Genomic DNA, 24,097 nt, shown 5'->3' with positions numbered 1-24,097 from the left:
CATGTGACCAAATTGCTAGTGACCCATTACCATGAAAAGATAAAACATCAAGGACGACAGTTTACAGAAGGGGCAATCAGAGCGGAAGGCCTGTGGATTGTTGCCGGCAAAAGGTTGATTAGCTCTGTAATCCATTCCTGTATTGTCTGCCGCAAGCTGAGAGGAAAACTGGAAGTCCAGAAAATGGCCGACCTTCCCCCAGAACGTCTGAGCATGTCTCCTCCCTTTACATATGTAGGGTTGGATGTTTTTGATCCGTGGGAGGTAATCACCCGAAGAACTCGAGGTGGAGCAGCTCAGAGTAAGCGATGGGCGATCCTTTTCACGTGCATGAGTACCAGGGCTGTGCATATAGAAGTCATTGAGTCCATGGACTCAAGTAGCTGCATCAATGCACTACGCAGACTTTTTGCCTTAAGATGGCCTGTGAAGCAGCTGAGGTCAGACTGTGGTACAAACTTTGTTGGAGCATGTTCTGAATTAGGAATAAGACAAGATGATCAGAGTCAAAACAAGATCCTGAGTTACCTCTACGAACACGGCTGTACATGGGAGTTCAACCCTCCACATGCCTCGCATATGGGAGGTGTGTGGGAGCGCATGATTGGTGTAACCAGGAGGATACTGGACTCCATGTTGTCTCACGGTAAACACAGTTCCCTGAGTCATGAAGTGCTCTGTACATTGATGGCAGAGGTGTCTGCTATAATCAATGCAAGGCCATTGATCCCAGTCTCCAAAGATCCTTCTTCACCACTGCTGCTGACTCCCGCTATGATAGTAACGCAGAAACCTGCAAGTACAGGTACTTGCTGATGAATTCTGGACCCGATGGAGAAATGAATATCTACACACTCTGCAGCCAAGTGGCAAGTGGCATGTCGCAACTTACAAGTGGGTGATGTAGTGTTGCTCAAACAGAAGCAGTCATCTCGTAACGAGTGGCCGATGGGGTTGGTCACTACCACCTTTCCAAGTAGTGATGGGAAGGTGCGCAAAGTGGAAGTCAGAACAGCATCACAAGGCAAAGTAAAGACTTTCTCAAGGCCTATAAGTGATGTTATTTTGCTCTTATCAATAGAGAGTCCTAAGTTAACCAAAGACAGTTAAGCATGAAGTGGCATATTTGGGAATGCCAGACGGGGAGTGTTCTGTTTTCAATATGTTCATATGCTAATGACACAAATAAGTGTAAAGTGTATTTCTATTGTTATATATTGAAAAATGTTGAATCTTTTATTTTGACATCTGGATAGACAGGGAGGCTTTTATTTTGCATTGTGCATAGACAGGAAGCAGGAAATGCAGAGAACAGTGGGAAAAGCATGGCTACAACTTTGTAATCATTCATGTGGAATCCAAAGCAATCCTTCAAAGGAGTCCTTCAGAAAGCAATAGTCGTAAGTTCTGTCAGTTCTTTGTATATTAAGCAATTAATAATAGGGTGTTTTGAGACATTATTTTGTACCTTCTTTGAAGTGCAGTTATAGGGTGTAGCTTCTGAGCTAATGATACAAGTGTACGCTCACCCACTACCTGCTTGTTTTTCTTTGTAGTAATATCAGTTTGCATATCTACAGTATACTTATTTCATGGTCTCCTGTGTAAGTGCCTGAATATATTTACCTGCTGATTATATGTCAATCGATTAAGAGTTTTGTATTATGTGTTTTTCTAGTTTCACTCCAGTTCAATGATGTCAGTGCAAGATGATTGCTATGTTTGGAGTCATTAAAGGAGCAAGTACGCTCACCTTCCTGGCTCTTGAAAAGGAGTTTGGCTGGCTGTTTATCTATGTTCACACTCAGGGAGTTTAACACATAGAGAGAACAGTACACATACACTCAAAATATAACATGATCATTTTAACCGGTGATTTTAACCTGCACATAGATAATCCTTCTGACTGTACATCAAAAGAATTCTTAAACATTCTTCACTGTATGGATTTTACCCAGCACGTCACGCAGCCGACTCACAACAGAGGACACACTCTGGACCTGGTCATCACCTATGGGCTGTCCAACAGTGTGTCCTCTGTTGTTGATTTGGCTGTCTCTGACCACTACGGTGTGTTTTTTAACATCACCGGTTTTATTCAGCGCGAGACCTCGGTGCAAACTGTGAGGAGGCGCTATCTAACCTCTGTAGTGGCTGCAAATTATACCAGGGTTTTAGACTGGATACATGCACCTCATGTGTTAACCTCTTCGACATGTAAATGGCTGTGAACAAAGAGAAACTTGTAAATAACTCATGAAAGAATAAAGTTACGTTGAAACCAAGCACACCATTGTTTTTCTTGTGACATTACCAATAAGTTTGATGTGTCACATGGCCCTCTTCCTATTGAAAAAACAAAAGTTGTATCCAAGATGGCCGACTTCTAAATGGCCACCATGGTCACCACCCATCTTGAGGAGTTTTCCCCCTCACATATACTAATGTGCCACAAACAGGACTTTAATATCACCAACCATTCCCATTTTATTACGGTGTATCCATATAAATGGCCCACCCTGTAGATAACCAAACTAAAACCTGACATTACAAAGAGTAGGCATGCAGAGGTGTTGAACTCCACTCCTGGAGGGCTGGTGTTCTGCAGGTTTTAGATAACACCCTGGGTCAACACACCTGAATCAAATAATTAGTTCATTTCCAGGCCTCTGGAGAACTTCAAAAAATGCTGAGTAGGTAATTTAGCCTTTAAATAAGCTGTGTTGTATCATGGACACAACTAAAACCTGCAGGTCACTGGCCCTCCAGGCCTGGAGTTCCACACCTGTGGCATAGAGCAATTACAACTATAATAAGAAATAAAACCTGGAACACAATCTTAACCTCAGAACATTAAAGAAACCAGAAATAAAAGACCAAACACATAAACATTGTGCCACAGACCCACTGGGACCCAGACCCAAACTCAACTCAGATTAGAACTACTTCTACTTAAAAATATTTATGTTAGAAAATTAGTTGTAATAAGTGACTGGCACCTACAAACACAGTCAAGAGGCTTAGCTGTTCAAGCCAAATTTAAGAGATAAGGGACTTGAGATTTGTTGTGCCCAAAGATCTGGTTCCAGTATTCTAGAAACATTTAATAATTTGGGATTGACACAACAAAACAAAATTAAAAGGGAGTGGCAGCTGTCAATGGCAGATATTAACTTTTGCTGGTTAGCGAAGATTATTAAAAATTGGTTTGAGCTAAGGTGAGAGGGGGGCAAGAGAGCGATGGACAGACTGGTGCTGCAGCCGCAATAATGCAGTCGTGGTTAAAAGATAGCTGAGCGTAAAAGTGATGCTCTTGAATTACCAGTCAATCTATGTCCCTACGCTCACCTATGGTCATGAGCTTTGGGTAGTGACTGAAAGAACAAAATTGCAGATACAAGTGGTGGACATGAGCTTTCTCCAAAGGGTGGCTGGCCTCTCCCTTAGTGAGTGAATGGGTTAAATGCAGAGAGGTAGTTGTAGTTGTAGTTGTTGTTGTTGTTGTTGTATACAGGATGAGAGGTAGGGATGGGTATCTATGAGATTTTCACGATTCCGATTCCATTTTTGATTCTGTTTAACAATTCGATTCTTTATCGATTCTCTTATCGATTCTTTTAAAAAAGGAGAACACTAAGGTCGAATAGCTTAGAACTTTGTTTTATATCTTCTCTTTGAACAAGATAGAAATTTAGGAGTAACATGGCCTTACAAACCCAACAGTGAGATCTTAAGAGATCCACAGCCTACGGCTCTTCAATGGGGTGTCACAGGGTCCCCAGGAAAAAAAATTGTAAATGTAAAATAACAAAATAAATATTCTTCTGTAGCAATAACAAAGTATAACATAAATTATTCTGTAGCAATTACACAAGAATATCCAGTAATGTCCCTGCCTACAATTAAACACATTCACTTACCGAAAATCAGGGCATCTGCTGTGGCAAATGGGTGCAAACCTTTTACCACAAACTGAGTCACTGCTCAGTAACATTCGTCTATCCTGGCCTGAAAGGAGATGCTACCGGTAGACTGCAGTGAGAACTGCCAGCATCTGAGCCAGCCAGACTCTGTCTGTCTCTCTCATCATGGTCACCTAAATGCACAGTAATAGCAGGTTTTGTAATAAGGCAGATCGCGCTAACACAATATGCACTGTTAGTTGATTATTTACCTGCCGCATTAACGGGAGAGGACGTGCCAACGTTACCGCTGCTGCTGGGTTGAGATTCACAAGTCGAGCGGAATTAAAAACATGACATTCATTTAAGGTTATCGTGTGTTTTGTGAGCAAATGCTTTTTCATATTCGTAGTGTTTCCTCCCTTAAATGAAATATCTACTTGGCAAGTATTGCAAGTTGCCCTGTTGTCATCCGTTCTCGTAAAGTATAATCAAACTTTTGAGCGTTTGAGCCGCCATGTTTCCTGCCAGGTAAATGACGCTCCGCAACGTGGTGACGTCATTCGGGGCGACTGGAATCGATAAGGGAATTGTTTTACAAAAATGGCAAACAATTCCAAGGAATTGAAACAGTGGGAACCAGTTCTCAACAAGGTTTTCGATACCCATCCCTAGTGAGAGGTTTGGCCATCTGGAAGGGGCTCCGATTATCTTCTCCACATCGAAAGGATGCAGTTGAGGTGGTTTTGGCCCACCAGAAGAAGAATCTGGGGCAGACCCAGGACATGCTGGAGAGAATATACCTTTTGGCTGACCTGTTAATGCCTTGGTGTTCCCCTGATAACCTAGAGGAGGTCGCCAGGGAGAGGCAGGTCTGGCTTTCTCTGCTTTGGCTGCTGTCCCTGCAGCCCGGTATTAGGTCTGCACTTGCAGGCTTTGCTTTGTTCACCGTGAATAAAGCAAGATAATTAGACCTCAATCCATTTTAACTTGCAAGGGAAGCCGGTCTGGTCAGGATCTTGGAGCTGCAAGCTCCCCACCTGATCCCAGCCAACTCCAGTCTCCCCTCCCATTGTAAAACCCATATGGTGTGTCATAAAAGTTAAGGCACTGTGTGTGTGTGTGTGTGTGTTTGTGTTTGTATATGTAACTTCCTGGTTACAACTGTTTTAACAACATCCCTAGTCATAAAAAAGGGTCATCTCCCCTCACCCCGTATATGTCTTAACCCCTTTTAATGGTCCACCATATACAAGCATAGGTGAGCCCATAAATGGCAGGAAGTAAACATTCCTTACTAAATAAGGAAACCAGAATGTTACCTGCAAGTGTGCCTGCAGTTTAAGACAAGGTTCACAATTTTAAATGCAACAATGACAACTTTTAACAAAATCACTCCAACACCCAGCTCCAGAGAAGTGGAAGAAAATGGATGGATGGATGGTTTTTGCTACCAAAACTATTACAGTAACTCAAATATTCAGGCTCTATAACAATGGCAAATTTCTGGTGACAAGATCTCAGACAAATCAGGCTGGTGGGGTCAGAGTGTAGCCCTATTGTAAAGGGTCTAACAGAAAAAAACAACAACAACAGAATAAGAGTGTGAGGCTTCTTTTTAACCACAGTGGTGTGTAACATGTTTTGTTTCAATTTTAATTTTCTTCTTATCTGCTTCCTCATCAAGAGCCTTGCTGCTGTACTACTTTAGCACTTTAATATGTTGGTCTACCTTTTTATGCTCTACACAGCATTAGAGATATCATAAATCAACACCATTTTTATGATCTGTGTTGGATTTTATGTTTTCATATTTAGTTGTATTTATATAATGTTTACATGTTTTCAGCAAGAAATACTTTCTTTTGAACAGAATACTGGGGTTTCTGCATTTATTTATGTAAATAAATGTAACTTTTGATTGAGTCTGTTTTGATTAGATGGCTTTGAAAAAAAAAATACATTCAACATTATTTTATTTCATTTCAATGTAGAAAAAAGTGATTGCTCAAGCTTTTTGCTTTTTTTTCTTCACAGTGTGGCTTTCATTAGGGTGGTACTCTAGCTCAAAGACGAGACAAAATATCAGATATCTCACGAACATCACACGTTTTTCACCACAGTGCAGTTCAACAGAAGACCTGAGATAGAGGTAAGTTCAGAGGAATGTAACATGCGTATAGACAGCTATTTGTCAGGTTTAATTTTGATGAAGTTTCATTTTTCATGTGACAGTTTGTTGCACAAGTTAACTTTGAATTTTTTGTTTCATAATGTGGTTTTTGTTAAGGCAGAATATCTGAATTAATGTGAAACAAAAGGACGAACTATTAGTTTTCCGAAGAACATTGTACAGCTTTTGTGCTGAATCACAGGGCAATTCAGCAGAAGACTTGACAGTTGATGTTTGAGGTAAGTTGCTGTTTTTGTTTTCTGAAATTTGATACTTTTTTAGTCACTTTGGTTTTATATAATATACAAAAATTAGAACCAAAATCAACAGTTTCTGTCACTTTAGAGAAAACTGCTCAGTCATTGTGTTTGATTGCATTTTCTTTTATATGTATGTTTTCCAGAAAATTGAAAATGGCAAACTTCACATCCACATCCAGAACGAGTGGTCTTGTTGAATACATGTGTGATACTAATGTTCCCACCATCACTGGTCCCCTTTTCATCTTGATCTTCATCCTCAGTATCATATGCAACAGCCTCCTCTTATGTGTTCTTTTCATCTACGAGAATCTGAAAAGTATCACAAATATTTTCATCCTGAACCTGGCCTGCTCTGATTTGATCTTCACCATCACACTTCCATTCTGGGCCGCTGATCACCTACACAACTGGGTCTTTGGGGACTTTGTCTGCAAAGTTATCACTGCTGGATTCGCTGTTGGTTTGTACAGCAGTGTCATTCTGCTGACTGCTATGACAGTGGATCGTTTTACTACTGTTGTACTGCACAACTGGCCGATCAGCCATGTCAGAGTGAAGAAGTGTGCAATTGGTGCCTGTATAGCTGCCTGGGTCATCAGCATCTTAGCGTCCCTGAGTGATGCAATGAAAGTAAAGGTTGAAAGCTGGGAAGGTAAAAACTTTTGCTATGATGAATCTGAAGACACGCTTGGACATTATCTCCAAGTGTCACTGCTATTCTTCCTCCCATTTGCCATCATTATTTTCTGCTACTCTGCCATCCTCATGAAAGTTTTGCAAGGTTTAAACAGAAGGAAGTTCAGGACTGTGGCTGTGCTGTTGTGTATTGTTGCAGCCTTTTTCATTTGCTGGGGGCCATACCATATTATGCTTTTAATCAAGTCTCTCAATACAAACAATGATTGTAAGGTACTGAAACGGTTAGCAGTTGCCTACCATATCTGTGAAATGCTTGCCTATTCTCACTGCTGTATGAACCCTCTGCTATATATGCTCTCGCAGAAGTTGCGAAAGCATCTGTTGAGTCTTTTGCGCTGTGAAAAAGTGAACAGGAAGAAGAGAGAGAGAAGCACCAGCCTGAACATTTCACAACAATTCACACTGCAGAGCTCTGCTGTTTAGATGGAACTGCACAACTATCCATTTAACAGTCACTAATAAAATTAAACCTTGATTCAGGCTGATACAGTCATAGTACTTTGATGTGTAAGTGTATTAACTCATTCATTGAGGCAAACAGAGAGCAGTAATTAAATCTAATTACTGCTCTCTGTTTTCCTCAGTTGGACTGTAAAAGTCCAACTGAGGAAAACTTGGACTGTCAACTTGGACTGTAAAAGTAAAAATAGCTGGTGTATTTTTACTTATACCTTTATTTTAAAGTAGACAAATTACTTTTTTAATTAACAAAAAGTGTAAAGGTTGGGATAAACATGCTTTAAAATTATTGAAATGCTGACACTGATGTAACAGAAATATCAATCAACCTTAACTAGATAACCAGAACCTTAAATACAATGTGAAAATTTAAATGAATTGTGCTTAATAGACAATTCAATCTGTATCCAGTTACTTAAACTTTAGGGAAAAACAGTATTAGACTGCTCCATCAAGCTCCATCTATGCAATCTATATGACTCCTTCTGTATGTTCTTTTCAAAATGGTGGAAATTGAAACTTCCAGATTTTATGGACACAAGGGAGTGGTACTGTAGATAGCATGATTCTGTTGCTTAAACTCAAGTTGTTTCTTCTATTTCCAAGTCTGAACTTTGATTTAGTAGGATTTCAGAAATGCACAATAGTTTTACCCCTTCGAAAAGAAATGTAAGTACCTCGCATGTTAAACCAATGTCCATACTTCAGGAAGTAGAGGGCAGGATGAGGCAGAAATTATTTTACTCAGGACAGCTATAAGGGGCAATAGGTGGAGTAAGACCAGACATCAGAGCAGGAATTTGAAAGCTCAGAGGAGGACATATCAGCTTTTGAGGGGCCTGGCCGCGGACCGAACAGCTGTTTAATGCAGGGCTCTGATGTTTAGACATTACAATATGTAGAAGGGGAAATAAGAATGTATTCAATTTAATTCACACACACACACACACACACACACACACACACACACACACACACACACACACGAACTAAGAATTTGATTTCTTCTTTTATCCTCTCCTGTTGTTCATGTAATTAATAATATATATGTAAATAAAAGTGGACTAAATCATATGCTTTCGTACTTCATTTCACTTGAATTATCGTTTCACTTCCAATCTGAAATTCAACCTGGGCTGAAAATTTTGTTATGCATAAACAAGAAAACAGGACAACAGTGCCCGCAATCAGAGGACCACCTGTTTGGTGGTCTAAATATTAGCGCTCACATGGCGGTCCCTGAATGACATCAAACAGAAAACAGGCAACCAGGTTTTAGAAAAAAAATCAGCACACACACAACGGCCTATCTGTAGTTATAGTCAGATCAACAAGCAGATTCTTGAATAGTACAATGGTCAAAGTACCAAATGATTTCAATCTCTCTGATAATGGGACAAGAATAAAGCCTCCTGAAAAGAGAAAAGTCTCTTAAACAGCACACAACAAGGCTTCCATGAAAACATGATTCCCTTCACGGGCCAGGCCTCAATTCAACATTTAGTCTGCTTATCTTGCAGTTTATGACAGCTCCTTCTCTATAATGAAATGCAACCACAATTTCCTGAACTAACGAACTGTGGTCTGATTAGTTAGTTCCTTTTTGTAACACCTGACTTAACTTCCTGTTTTAACAGGAAATGTATTAGGTGTTGCTTTGCTTGTGTATCAGAATGAATATTTATTCTAGTAATGCTTTGCTTAATTTCTTGCACAAATGCTATCTCTTGCTTTCATGCTGATCAGTGCACATCCTGCTTCTTTAGTTGTTCAGAAAAAAAAAAATCTAAAAAAAAGAAAAAGAAAAGAAAAACATTGCTATGTGTGATTTTTAATTTCTTGAGCCTCACGTTATGCAATAGCTCTTATCCATGATGGACTTTGGGTGTTGTCATTTGCCCCTTCTCAGGCTCCAAGATTATTTCTGGATGCTTCTAAACTGCATTTGTTTTTATCAAGATGTGACTAATGTATTTGTAATACAATGCATTTATTAATTCAGTTCATGACCTGATTGATACAGCTTTAACTATTAATAATGATGTAATAATGTTATATCGTCATTACTTCGGTTACTCAGTAGTTATTTGCTGACAAGACCTGAACATGTAAATCATGTTCCTGAAGAGGGACTACCATTATGTAATTATTGTCACTAAATAATAAATATTATTTTTGAATTCCTTATTTATTTTGAAACTATCTTTTTTTTTTAATTGTGTTTTATTGTATTTTTATTGGCTATTATGGCACTTTTAGTCTTTTTGTGTGTACAGCGCTGAAAGCAGCTCAATTGAGCTCCACATGGAGAAATCAGCACTTTACGTCCTCTGCATTAAAACAGCTTCCTGTGGGTCTTTCTAAAGGGAACAAGCTTTGAAGATCACATCAGATATCCTACGTCTGCACCTCAGTTTCTAACCTGTGGTGCAATTTTTAGGCTTTTAAAGAACTCCATGACGGGATCTTTGGAGAGTGGGTCTGTGGAGTAGGGACAGGAATTTATTATCTGAGACTGCACACCTCGTCTTTGGATTATGTTTTTGCAGTTTTTAAAAAAATTCAGTTTTTCTTCATTGATCCTTTAAATGCAAAGCAGCAGTGAACCCTTCCAGAACTGGGATGCCAGATTCTTTCTTTATCTTTCATTTGGAAAATGCAGCAACAAACCTGTCTGCATCTATTATTGCAAAAGGCATCAGGGAACCCTTCTGCCTCTGGATGTCAGTTTTCTGCCATCTACCTATTGTTTGCAAAACAAAAAACAAACAAACAAAAAAGCTATGGGCACTTCCCTCTATCCTTCTTTCGCAAAATGCAGCAGCAAGATTTTGGGCACCGGCATCCTGACACCTGGATTCCAGCTTCACGTTCGCAAAATGCAGAAGCAAGTTTTTCTACCACTAAGACGCCAGGTTCTCACTATCTCTATCCCTCATTTGCAAATGCAGCACAAAGCTTTTTGCACTGGGATACCAAGTTCTCTCTCTTCTAACCTTCATTTGCAAAATATAGCAGCTCACTTCTCCAGCACTGGATTAGCAGCTTGTGCCATCTACTATTAAAAACAACAAAACATTATCATCACCGTGTTGCCAGTCTTCTTCTCCATATCAGTTCTTTGTCCAGGTTCTCTCTCCTCTATTGCTCCTTTGCATCATGCAGATGCAACTTCCCGGAACCGGGATGACAGTTTTTCTTCTCCTGTACTGTTAATTTGTAACACAGCAGCCTTTCCTGCCAGTTTCTACATTATTGTTTTCTTCTTTGCAGTATGCAGCAGCAAACCTGGCACCAGGGGCTGGTTTTTCTGCCATTTGACCATCATTCACCTTATGAACATTACTGGCACTGGGTTGCTGGTTCATTGCTCCACTATCCCTACTTTTCAATAAACTGCAGCAAACCTTTTCTCGTCACAGGGTTACCAGTTTCTCTGCCATCTATCCCTTCCCCAATTACATGCAGCAATGCACCTTTCTACACTGGGTCTCCAGTTCCAACATTCTCTTCTTTGCAAATGCAGCAGCAACAACTTCACACAGGGATGCCAGGGCAGCTTCCACTAACACACATCTTGTGTGTGTGTGTGCTGGAGACCAGCTGAAAATCTGAACTGGGTACCAAACCAGTCAACTAAGCATTTTGTGTGATTTGCAATAAACACTCCTCAAAGTTGTGTTGGGTCAGTCACTGCAATCCAACTTATACAAACTTCAAGTCAAAAGATCGTCCAGGGACGAGTCAAGAATAAATAACACAATAGGTCAGTTTCAGCAAATCTTTATACAATTGTATTAGGGTTCGCAATACAATTGGACCACTAACAACCTTACAACCCACACAGGTACTGTTTCTAACTAAATCCACTCCAAGTAAATACGATACCACAGGGACACTCATTACATGCACTATGTGCTTCCGTGAGAAAATAATTTATACCACTGCAAATAAATTATACTAGACACAACAAGTAATTTCATCATAAACAATTGCAAGGGCAGATTCCTATGAGTTGTTAGCCCCCTACTTAGGGATTGCACATTGCCCAAACAATATTGCCCCTAGCCCAGTTGACATGAACACAAACCCAAGCATAAAATCCTTTTTAAAATACGGCCCTTTCCCTAAAACAAACTAGGGTGTAAGATCGACAACAGGAGAAAAGAAAAATGGTGACACATGTGCAGCCCATCCTGCAGGAGACGATACAGTGTTACCTGACAATATATTTTTTTCATGTTATATTCAAAGGTCAAAGGTCAACTCGAGCTGACTCCTCTGCTTGCCAAACCACACAATTAATGAATACAATAGACATCACCAATACATTTCAACAAACTTCATTAAAAAACATTAAGTCTACACCTTGAATCTTTGATGAAGGGCAGTATGATCATAAAGTACTTAAATGGCAACCAGATCTACTCATGTTCTAAGGGCCCAGGGACCAGATCTCATGTTCTTCACACTCAAAAACTTCCCAGCATTTCAAAACCACAATTGTCTAGAGCCACACATCAGAGAATAAGAGCATCTGATTCTACTTCCTCTTTTATATCTTCCCGTTGATCCCCTGGGTCCTGAAGCCTTCCCCAATACAGTAGTTTCAGTTTCACCTTTTTTGGATTATGTGTTTTGCCTTTTTGGATTTCAACAGCCTGGAAATTAAGAGCTTGCTTTAATTTCACCACACTCCACTTGTCGTTGTCTGGATGTGGGTCGTCAATTCAATATTTAGTCCGCATGTCTCACAGATTACAACCAATCCTTTCTCTGTATTAAATGCAACCACATTTTCCTGAACAACAGGACTGATATCTGATTAGCTAGTATGTGGCTTTGCAGCAGTTGCTCTCAAAACAGCCTCACACTATGCACGGTTTTTGCAGTTATATTTCTATACTGTTACACCTCACTGAGTTTTAACAGGAAATATACTGGGTGTTGTTTTTCTAACTAATCCATTTATCCATTTTTAGTGTTGCCTTGCCTCATTGACTGAGTCAGTTTGACCTGCACACACATACAGACACACAGTTACATTATTATAATCTAAGCACAGAGAAGCCAGTTGCTCTCACTTTTCCACCCTCTGTCATGTGCCCACCTGCAAACCACTTGTTTGTTTTTCCATATTGTCAAGCACTATGTGCCTTGCACATGCTACATCAAGGGGGTAGGACAAAAAGATAAATACTTCTACATCAAACTGCAGAGTCTTCCACTACACACATACATACATACATACATACATACATACATACATACATACATACATACATACATGTATGTATGTATATATATAAATACATGTGTGTGTGTGTGTGTGTGTGTGTGTGTGTGTGTGTGTGTGTGTGTGTGTGTGTGTGGGTCAAATGTTGGATGTATTTTGGTGTTTTATTGTTCTGTGAAATGTTTACATTGTGTCAATAGAAAATTGTACTTAGTAGTCAGTATAAACTTTTAATGATATAAGTTTGCATATGATAGAATACTGCATGATGACCTTTTGATCACTTAGACTGTTGTTCACTACAAGACTTGTTCTGTTCTTTTATAAGTTTCTTCCCACAACAAGCAGTTTCACTCCCTACCAGGAAGAGGAGAGCTGAACACTCTTATCTTCACTCCCTAACAAGAAGAGGGGCCGCATCCTTCAGAATCACACACAAACATACACACACACATACACCTACATACGCACATACATACGCACCAACATTCCTCTGTCTATGAACAGAGGTATTCACTATTGTATTACCCTTGTATATAAATAAAGACCAGGGCAGTGGCAGAGTGCAAGTCCTTGAGCCACACTCTCGGGTGCGAGCGCTCTGTGACTGCCCTTGCAAGTAAAAATTGCAGCGTGTGTGTTTCTACTCTCTGACTCTCAGCTGAAGAAGTGTCTTTAGAATACATTTCTTGTCAAATTTTATGATTGATATATCATTAGGGACCCTAAAGCTCCCCCAAAATAGGGAAAAAATTAAAAAGTCATGCAGTAGAGGGTTAATGACTAACCTTGTATTGTGGATGGATTATCTCAGTTGTTCTCCTGACTGAAGTTTGGTCCGTTTGCAATCCTGCCATGCAATTGCATTTGTCCCAAACCATCGGGAACCTTCACATTAACTTTTATCAATGGAAAAAAGTTAGCATTCATTCTCCAGCTTCACTGTGCTAATGTGTTTATATTATGCAAACCACAGCTGTGTAGCTAGCCAACACATAGCCCAACTTCAGTAACCCTACAAAATGTCACTGCTGTTTAGTTTTCTGTCTTCATGTATTTTGACGTGATAGCAGAACTGTATATTTTAATATTTCAGAAATTCCTAAGTCAGAGCATAGTGTATTATTTAATCTTAATTTTTTTAGGAGACTTAGCTTACCACTAGAGGGAGCCCACATACCACCATGCCATTCGCCATCATTATTTTACGCTATTCTACTCTCCTCAAGACAGTTTTGCAAGGTTTAAACAGAAAGAAGTTCAGGACTGTAGTTCTATATACCTAAAGATTGTAAGGCACAGGTATGGTTTCATATCACTTACTTATTCTCATTGCTGTGTAAACCTTCTGCTGTGTATGCTCTCACAGAAATTGCGAAGCATCCGTTGAATCTTTTGCGCTGTGAAAATGTGTCCAGAAAGAACAGAGAGAGAGATGCTGGCCAGACTGCAGCTGTCATTGGACAGAGATCTGCTGTTCAGTTGGAACTGCACAACTTTCCATTAAACAGCTACTTGTGAAATTAAACATCGAACCAGTCTATCAATATTTTCATACATACAATATGGTTTGTACTTTTTTAATTTCACATCTTTTGCATGATCACTTAAAATTATCTAAATCAATGTTTCACTTTTTAATGTTTCAATCAAAGATTTGCATGGGAAAAGATGTGTATAATAAGATGTTTTCAGGCTAGACTGAAACATGCTCCATTGTCATCAGTCAAACTACTGTTAAGTGTAAGCATATTAACACAGTCATTGGGGGAAACAGTGAGCAACACTTAATGTAGAGTGACATGGACTGTATGCACAAGGCAATGTCACTTTGGTCTTTTATTCTATTTTGAAGTAGATCATAATACATGTAGCCAGTGTTGGGGAGTAACGGAATACATGTACCGCCGTTACGTATTTAGAATACAAAATATGAGTAACTGTATTCCGTTACAGTTACCGTTTAAAAAGGTGGTATTCAGAATACAGTTACTTTGTTGAAATAAATGGAATACACTGGGGTACTTTCCTGTTTCATTTTGTCGCGGATCAGGACTGTTTGGGTTTTGTTTGACAGCTACGTTCTTTTGTTCCAGGCGGCAGCGTTACGGTTGCCATGGTTACAGGGCGACGCTCTCTCTCTGCGACTGTGTGTTTCCTGGGTGAGAGAGCGCCTTTTCGTTGTTGTTGTTGTTGTTGTGCTAAGCTAACAGGCAGAATGCTACAAGCATAGCTCTAAAGAATGTAGCATCATGTTCAGTGTAGTCCGTGCTGCTGGGAGAATGGACTGCCATACACGTTATGTGTCTGTGAGCGCTAGGAGGGAGAAAAAGGGGAGTGGAAAGGTACGAGCAGTCATCGAGGAAAAACGGGAGCTGGAAGCATGTAAATATAATAATAACCACTTCAGCCAAGAAGAGTGCCTGAGGAGCCCAGTTGTAAGTAAGCTATTAAGACTCGACTGTACACTGTGTTCGTGTTTTCCTCCGAAAACAACAAGTTCCGTTGGAGCAGTCTTTCAACGCCTCTCTCTGTCTGTCGCAAGAAAAGTTGACCCACACAACAAAGTAGAGCTATTTTTCGGCTACCAGCCGACAGGGACCCCGCCGTATTATGCTGGGCTTACACTGTGCGATTTTTTCAGTTGCGCGATTCAGCTCCTGCTCAAACTAGAGATGGACCGATCCGATATTACGTATCGGTATCGGTCCGATACTGACCTAAATTACTGGATCGGATATCGGAGAAAAATAAAAAATGTAATCCGATCCATTAAATATCACGAAAGCACCTCACAAAACTTGCAACACGCCGTAACTCACCTCAGAACGTTAGCACGTCGGAGCAGTATGCATCACGTGATAGAGCGGCTGTGGGATGCGGGACCTGTCGGTGGTCTGGATAGCATGTGGAGCTTCGCTAGCAACCCGGCATTTCATCTCCGACAAAGTTATCCCCGAGAGAAGTAAAGCAAGTGTGTAAGTCCATCTCTGAATGTAAAGCATTCCTGCGTTAAGCTTAACAAGCGACTGCCTCTCTCTCTCTCTTGCTGCTACTTCAATCATGAAACTGCTTAATGATCAGCTGATCGGCTTTTCTGTCGCGAGTCCCTCTCTCTTGTTTGTTTTTGGCCCACTTTGCCCCAGAAAGAGGAAACCAGCGGCTGAACAACAGCAGCACGTTTAAGCTTGATCAGCTGCTGTTAGAATTTATTTAATATTACTTTCTACACCAGGATCTTTTTCTACTAGCTGACGCTGGTAACTGTGCAGGGGCGGATCTAGCAAAGTTTAGCCAGGGGGGCTGATAGGGCATGAACAGGGAAAAGGGGCACAAAGACATACTTTTCTTTCTTATTCTCATTTAAAATGTCTCGCTTTTAATAAATAATTATCCGAATCTTACACCCAAAGTTTTAATTTGATGTAAAATGAATAGAAGTCAATTACTGTATATAGTGACTATTAAGTCTAATATATATACCCTAGTAAGCTATAGTACTTTTTCCTTTGGGAAGGTACCATCTGTGCAGTCTGCAGTTCTGTTGAAGAAAGATGTTGAATCTATTTAATATTTCTTGAAAAATAATTGATTTCTGTGCATTTTTTTTCACACTGCATCAAATTAAGGTTGATTACGTTGATTAAGCATCATGAGGTGTAGCGTGGGGGGGTGGTTCCCTATTTTTTATTTATTTATTTTTGTTGTTGCTGGGAGTTGGAACCCTATTAGTTAGGTTGCTTAATATTTACACTAAGTACTCTTTAAAATACCAGAATAGGGAGGATGGTGTAGGTTTAAGTTTATTAGATTGATCAGTATTGCTGAACTATGAAATATTTTTTTTGCATACAGGTATAACAGAATAGCTTTAGTGTAGTTGTTGTTTTAAACTTGAGTATGAACTTATACAAAATGCAGCAAGATATTTAAAAAAAAACAGTTTTGTTGATTAAAAAACACTATATCGGATTCATATCGGTATCGGCAGATATCCAAATTTATGATATCGGTATCGGACATAAAAAAGTGGTATCGTGCCATCTCTAGCTCAAACTGTACGATTGACTCGCAGGGGTTAGAAGTTCATAGGTCACGATGCAGGGTCTCACACTATACGGCCCGATGCTCTGATGCGACCTGAGTGCTCACACTGTGCGTCCATAAAAATGAAGGTTATAACAGAAATTCTGTCGCTCGCTCTCCCTCTCCGTCTTTCACTCACACAGACACACCACCACCATCAACTTTGCTAAATTGCTAATGAAAAACATTGGTCAGGCAGCTGTGATTGAGCAGCAGTGTCGATCCAACTATTTTCACGGTTGTTGTGGTCGTGATAATTTTGTGAGGCCAAATCGAAAGGGCTCGGATGGTTCTACAGGTTGTGCCTCCATCGCTTGTGTCCAGATCACACGCTGCACTGCCGTGCTACGCCGTCTTTTTCGCTGACATTTGTGTTTGCGCGTGCGCAGTGTGGCAAACTGCGGTGACACCCTCACGACCAAGCGATTGATGATCGGGAGCTGGTCGTGAGGTGTCAATCGCTTCTCGTTACCCCACGTATACTACACGATGCACGACGCACGATGAAGGCCAAAATCGGGCCGATCGCCAAAACGATCGCACGATTCAAAAATCGGCTCAAAATGGGCCAAAAATCGCACAGTGTGAGCCCAGCATTAGTCAGAGGTCCCTTTACTACAGTTCGGAGTCGCGGACCTTCAGTAATAGTAATAAATCACACAGCAATAGTACATTCACGTTGTTGTAAAAAGCATGATAATATTGTAGCGGGTCAGGGCTGTTCGGGGTTCTGCTTGTACAGTTATGTTTTGTGTATGTTGCCATGGTGACGGGTGACGCCCTCTCGCTGCAACGGTGTGTCCTTCCGGGGTCAGAGGGCGCCCTATGTGTGTTGTGGTTGCCGCGCTGAGCAGTTAGCTAGTGGCAGTGTGTTCTTCTGCAAATGTAATAAACGGCTGTGCTCCCTGGCTAGCTCACGGGAAGCAAGACCAAACGATACCTCCGTCTCCTCCTTGTCTGAACTCGCCACAATATATTAAGTAATCCAAAGTATTCAGAATACGTTACTGTCATTGAGTAACATAACGGAATACGTTACAGAATACATTTTGGGGCATGTATTCTGTATTCTGTAATGGAATACATTTTAAAAGTAACCTTCCCAACACTGCATGTAGCTATGAGAAATTAAAAAAATATAGTAAGTGTAAAGGTTCAAATAAACATACAGGATGGGTTGTAAATGTTGCCCTTTGAAGTCTGTAATGAACTCTACATGAAGATTTCCCTTTTCATTCTCATTCCTTTCCATACATTTACATGTCCAAATGTGGATAATGACAAAACAGGGTGTGTCAGGGGGCTGGCTCTGTGACCCAACATTTTGAGTTTGTGTTTTGATTGCTTATATATTGAGATAATGTTAAGTTCTATTATTATTATTAGTTTGTCTTAGTTGAGTTTTGGTCTAGTTTATGTTTCTTCTATGTCTCCTTATTTATGAGTCTTTTCCTGTCCTCTGTGCAGTCTGTCTTGTTCTCTGTTTTACTTTTAGTTAAGTCAGTGCTTTCATCTCTCTTATCTGTTCTCATGTGTTTCTCTTTCTGTTCCATGTCTCCCCAGTCAGTCATGTGTTTCATGTCTGCGTGTTCCATGTTGTCAAGCTTGTATTATCATGTCTACATCTCGCCATGGTTCATGTTTTATTTTGAAAGTCTTGTCTTTCCATGTTCAGTGTGTTTAGTTTTGCATTCCCTGTGGCCTCATGTTCAGCTGTGTTTCCCCTGGTGTTTCCACTTCTCTCATTACCCTTTTCTGTATTTAAGTCCTCTGTCTCCCTCTGTTCACTGTCGGTTCATCTTTTTTTCTCCCTCCATGTCACGTCAGGTTGTTCATGATTCGGTCCAGGTCCCGGTCCCTCTTGTCATAGTCATCATAATCATCCCTAGTTATTCCCAGTTTATGTTTTAATTTTAGTTTTAGTTCTCTATCATTTATACTCTTGCTGTTCATTCATTCCTCTCCAAAATGTTGAGGAAATTGAATTTACAATTCTTAGACATAAACAGGAATTAGGATTGGATGGTTAGATGTATATGGTTAGATTAGGTAAATTAGCTGAAGGAATTATAATATCAACATTGGATTTGTTTTTTTACATAATTTTTTTTTCAAACAATATTGGGTCAGTAATCTTAGCCCTCTAGAGTACAGTGTTGATCCTGGGCAACAGAAAATGCTTTTAAGCCTCATTCCAAGAAAATGTAAATTTAAATTATGCCAACCAATAGGAGTGTTTGAATCTTTTTCTGACAAATGGTCACAGGTCCATATTGTGTGAGAAGAAAGTTAAGAAAATTTGCCGTAGTAATCATATTAAAAATGAGATAAACTCTAAGAAAAAATATGTTTGAGAATAAAAAGATATAGAAAGGGTTTTTTGTAAGGTTTTATTAAAAAAAATTATTTTGTACATTCAGACATTCAGTTTTTCTTTTCGTTGCCTCAGGGCAACATTGTGAGATAAGGGGGTACTTTTCGAGGGTATTGAGTATTTGTATACAGGTTTGTGTACCTTTCACATGTTGCTGATGTGATGTGATACCTTTTGCTCAGCGACAACAGGTCACAAGGAATATTGGTGGCTATGGTGAGATACAATTCAGCCTATCCCATATCACATCCTCGTGAAGCTCAAATAGCTTCCTATGCAGGAAACATTGTGTATGGATGAGCAAATGGTGCCACGTAGCGGGGAGAGCAAATTCAAGCGATACCTACCCAGTAAACCATGAAAATGGGCTTTTCAAGTATTAGTCCTTGCTCAATTAAATTCAACTCATTTAATTTTATTTACTCAATTTTATTTACAATTTTATATACTAAGATTTGCAATTTTAACATTACTGGACATCACATTTTGGGTTGTTAAGACCACAAATACTAAATTTTTCTCTACAAGGGCCTGATATCCACTTATGAGGATATGTGTGATTTTACTGCCACTGTTCTATCAAAATTTTAAACAAATGTCCTCATATGTGAATATCAGGCCCTTGTAGAGCAAAATCAGGTAAAAAGATAATTCTTTGTTGAATTTGAAGTTGAATTTGAATTCGTTGAAACTGTCTGAATTCTTTCATCTGTAATAAAATGATCAGTGTGGCTGCTCTACCAGGTGTAACAATTAAGTGTAACATCCAGGCATCCATGAAAACAGAATTCATAAAATTCAACAGAGTGAGAAGTTAGCAGGAAGTTAGCTCGCTGATTTCGATGATTTCGATCTAAATATAATATGCCATGTTCTGACTGAGGGATTTCTGAAACAAATTAAGACGTACAGCTCTGCTATCACTTCCGACATAAATGAAAACAGGAAAGTAAACAGCAGTGACATTTGCAGGGTTACTGAAGTTGGACTAGCTGGAATATAATGGTGTGGTACATGATCACTAGCAACACAGCTATGTTGGCATAAGATAAATAGTGAAGCTGGAGGATGAATGCTAACTTTTTTCCACTCGATAAAGGTTAACATGAGGGTTCCTGATGGTTTGGGACAAATGCAATTGCATGGCAGGATGCTGCAAACGGACCAAACTTCAGTCAGGAGAACAACTGAGATAATCTATCCACAATATCAGTTTAGGCATTAATATACTGCTGCATTGCCTGGTCTTTAGTTACATCGTAAAGTTTTAAAAACAGAGCTTTAAAATGAATAGTGATAATAAAAACCAAGAGAGGCAGACAGTGATCACTGACTGTTTTTTGGGGCTTGCTGAGATTAAATAGAACAAGATAAAAAGAATTAAAACATGTTAAAAACAGAACAGCCTTATTAAACGCAGAGTAGTTTGTACCCGAAAGCAGGATTCATCATGTCATCACTTAAAGACCGGATAATTTTCCACAGTGCCTCCTCTGGGTGGAGCCTTCATTGCTCCTCCCAGGATTCCCACCTGAAGCTAATCAGACCAGCTGTAGTTAAGACCAGCGTTCTCTACCAGCCTTTGCCAGAGTATCTGCTAATCTATGTTAGTTTCTGGCCTCATATTGGCCTCTGTGAGATGATTTTGAGTAATTTTTTCTCTAATTTTATTTGTCAAGAACTTTTGCTAATGCCAAGCATGGACAGAATATTGTGAAGTGGTTTAAGTTGCGAAATACATGAAAATGTTGCTTTCCAGGCTGTTCTGGGGAAAGTTTGGGATCTTACAAGTTCATGCTTTTCTCAGCAAGGAGTATTAAAATTGAGTTCAACACATTAGGGTTACGCCCTATTGTAAAACAAAGGACGCATGTTCTACAACATAAACATGATATGACAGCTGATCCGTTTGTTTACCTACCTCATCTAAACATTTTGTAAAGGTATAGCAGTCTTTTGGCTTGAAATGACACCTGAAATCTCCACATTTCGACTTCTTTTCTCAAAATACTATTTTAAGTTTAAGTTTAAAATGTCACTCTTTTTTTTCTTAATGTAACCGTAGTACGTATAGAGCTGTCAGGAGATTAGGTGGAGGAGAGCCAGACATTAGAGCAAGAAGGTAAAAATTCAGACAGAGGACAAACCGGGCTCTGAAGAGCCCGATAAAGGGCAAAATAAAGACACCAAAAGCTCATAATGTCTATGTCATTTCTATGTGTAATGTCTAAACTTCAGAGCCCTGCATTAAACAGTTCTTCTTATTATTAATGGTAGCTCCCCACTCAGGCCACTCAAAAGCTGATATGTCCTCCTCTGAGCCTTCACCTTCCTGCTCTGGACCGTGGACATTGGCTGAAAATGTGAGGTACTCAGACTTTTACTGCATAGACTCAGACTCACATCACAGACACAGGACAAAAATTTATTGTTGGACCTTAGGAGGTTTAAATAAATAAAATATATTAGAAAAGGTGAATGGAATAAAAATCAGAAGATTAAATGCAATTTTTTAAAGAAGATTTAGAAATGAAATATGAAATGAGTCTACCAGGATCACTGTGACACAATGAAAAAGTCACATCAAATATTTTAAATACAAAGTTGTATAATTCATTGCATATTTTCAAGTTTTATTTAATATTCTGTTTCATTTCAAGGAATTATGCAAAAGATATGAAATTAAATGAGTAGAAACGATGTTGTATGAACATATTTCTAGCCTGAAGGTAAAAGGAAAAATACACCAGATATCGTTACTTTTACAGTCCATGACACTCTAAATGCTGCTCTCTGTTTGCCTCAATGAATGAGTTAATACACTTACACATCAAAGTACTATGACTGTATCAGCCTGAATCAAGGTTTAATTTTATTAGTGACTGTTAAATGGATAGTTGTGCAGTTCCATCTAAACAGCAGAGCTCTGCAGTGTGAATTGTTGTGAAATGTTCAGGCTGGTGCTTCTCTCTCTCTTCTTCCTGTTCACTTTTTCACAGCGCAAAAGACTCAACAGATGCTTTCGCAACTTCTGCGAGAGCATATATAGCAGAGGGTTCATACAGCAGTGAGAATAGGCAAGCATTTCACAGATATGGTAGGCAACTGCTAACCGTTTCAGTACCTTACAATCATTGTTTGTATTGAGAGACTTGATTAAAAGCATAATATGGTATGGCCCCCAGCAAATGAAAAAGGCTGCAACAATACACAACAGCACAGCCACAGTCCTGAACTTCCTTCTGTTTAAACCTTGCAAAACTGTCTTGAGGATGGCAGAGTAGCAGAAAATAATGATGGCAAATGGGAGGAAGAATAGCAGTGACACTTGTAGATACTGTCCAAGCGTGTCTTCAGATTCATCATAGCAATAGTTTTTACCTTCCCAGCTTTCAACCTTTACTTTCATTGCATCACTCAGGGACGCTAAGATGCTGATGACCCAGGCAGCTATACAGGTACCAATTGCACACTTCTTCACTCTGCCATGGCTGATCGGCCAGTTGTGCAGCACCACAGTAATGAAACGATCCACTGTCATAGCAGTCAGCAGAATGACACTGCTGTACAAACCAACAGCGAATCCAGCAGTGATAACTTTGCAGACAAAGTCCCCAAAGACCCAGTTGTGTAGGTGATCAACAGCCCAGAATGGAAGTGTGATGGTGAAGATTAAATCAGAGCAGGCCAGGTTCAGGATGAAAATATTTGTGATACTTTTCAGATTTTCGTAGATGAAGACAACACATAAGAGGAGGCTGTTGCCTATGATACTGAGGATGAAGATCAAGATGAAAAGGGGACCAGTGATGGTGGGAACATTAGTATCACACATGTATTCAACAAGACCACTCGTTCTGGATGTGAATGTGAAGTTTGCCATTTTCAATCTTCTGGAAAACATACATATAAAAGAAAATGCAATCAAACACAATGACTGAGCAGTTTTCTCTAAAGTGACAGAAACTGTTGATTTTGGTTCTAGTTTTTGTATATTATGTAAAACCAAAGTGACTAAAAAAGTATCAAATTTCAGAAAACAAACACAGCATCATTACTCAGTCCAGATGTGACATTTGCCATTTTCAGTTTTCTGGAAAAAAATAAAACATACATACAAAATAAAATGCAACTAAACACAATCACAATTTCTCTAAAATGACAGAAACTGTTTATTTTGTTTCTAGTTTTTGTATAACAGATAAAACCAAAGGGATTAAAGTACCCAATTTCAAAAAAAACCCCAGCAACTTACCACAAACATCAACTTTCAAGTCTTCCGCTGAATTTTATTGTTGTGTAAAAGCTGTAGGGTGTTCTCTTGAAAACTAACAGTTCCTCCTTTTGTTTCACATTAGTTCAGAGATTCTGCCTTAATAAAAACCACATCATGAAACAAAAAAAGTCACCAAATTTAAACCTAACAAATAACTGCCTACATCCATATTGCATTTCTCTGAACTTACCTCAAACTCAGGTCTTCTGCTGAATTGCACTGTGGTGAAAAACCTGTGATGATCCTGAGATATCTTAAAGTTTGTCGTGTTCTTGAGCTAGAGCGCCGCCCTACCAAAAACCACATCATGACGTGAGCAACCTCTTCTTTTTCTATACACTGAAAATGAACAATAAAACACATGTTTATTTTACTTCATTTGTTTTAGCTGTGTAATTGAAACAGACTAAAAAAACCTTTTGTTCTGTTTTGTGTTTTTTTAAGCATGAGGATACTGCTGATAAAAAATGAGAAAAGAAGCAGAAACCCTAGTACTGTTAGGAAGAAACTATTTCTTGCTGGAAAAAAATGTAGACATAATATAAATACATATAAAACTGTCAAGAGATTTATTCTAAAAGACACTTCTTCAGCTGAGAGTCAGAGAGTGAAGACACACACACGCTGCC

At 39.3% G+C, this 24,097-nt stretch overlaps 1 protein-coding gene and 1 pseudogene across 1 annotated transcript; one reads left to right on the top strand and one right to left on the bottom strand.

The window, feature by feature from the left end:
- The first annotated feature begins 748 nt into the window (after window positions 1–748).
- On the top strand, window positions 749–7,577 carry LOC113010738 (chemokine XC receptor 1-like; annotated as a pseudogene).
- Window positions 7,578–20,815: 13,238 nt separating this feature from the next.
- Window positions 20,816–23,779, bottom strand: LOC113011431 (chemokine XC receptor 1-like). The gene is made up of 3 exons (XM_026151016.1): window positions 23,659–23,779; window positions 23,448–23,564; window positions 20,816–23,285 (listed from the first exon to the last, which is right to left on the bottom strand). The coding sequence occupies exon 3, from the start codon at window positions 23,094–23,096 to the stop codon at window positions 22,104–22,106; it is 993 nt and encodes a 330-aa protein (XP_026006801.1). The 5' UTR covers window positions 23,097–23,285; window positions 23,448–23,564; window positions 23,659–23,779; the 3' UTR covers window positions 20,816–22,103.
- Window positions 23,780–24,097: the final 318 nt, after the last annotated feature.

Source organism: Astatotilapia calliptera, chromosome 18 (assembly GCF_900246225.1).
Source record: "Astatotilapia calliptera chromosome 18, fAstCal1.2, whole genome shotgun sequence".
NCBI lineage: Eukaryota > Metazoa > Chordata > Actinopteri > Cichliformes > Cichlidae > Astatotilapia > Astatotilapia calliptera.
This window is presented reverse-complemented; position numbering and strand designations above follow the sequence as displayed.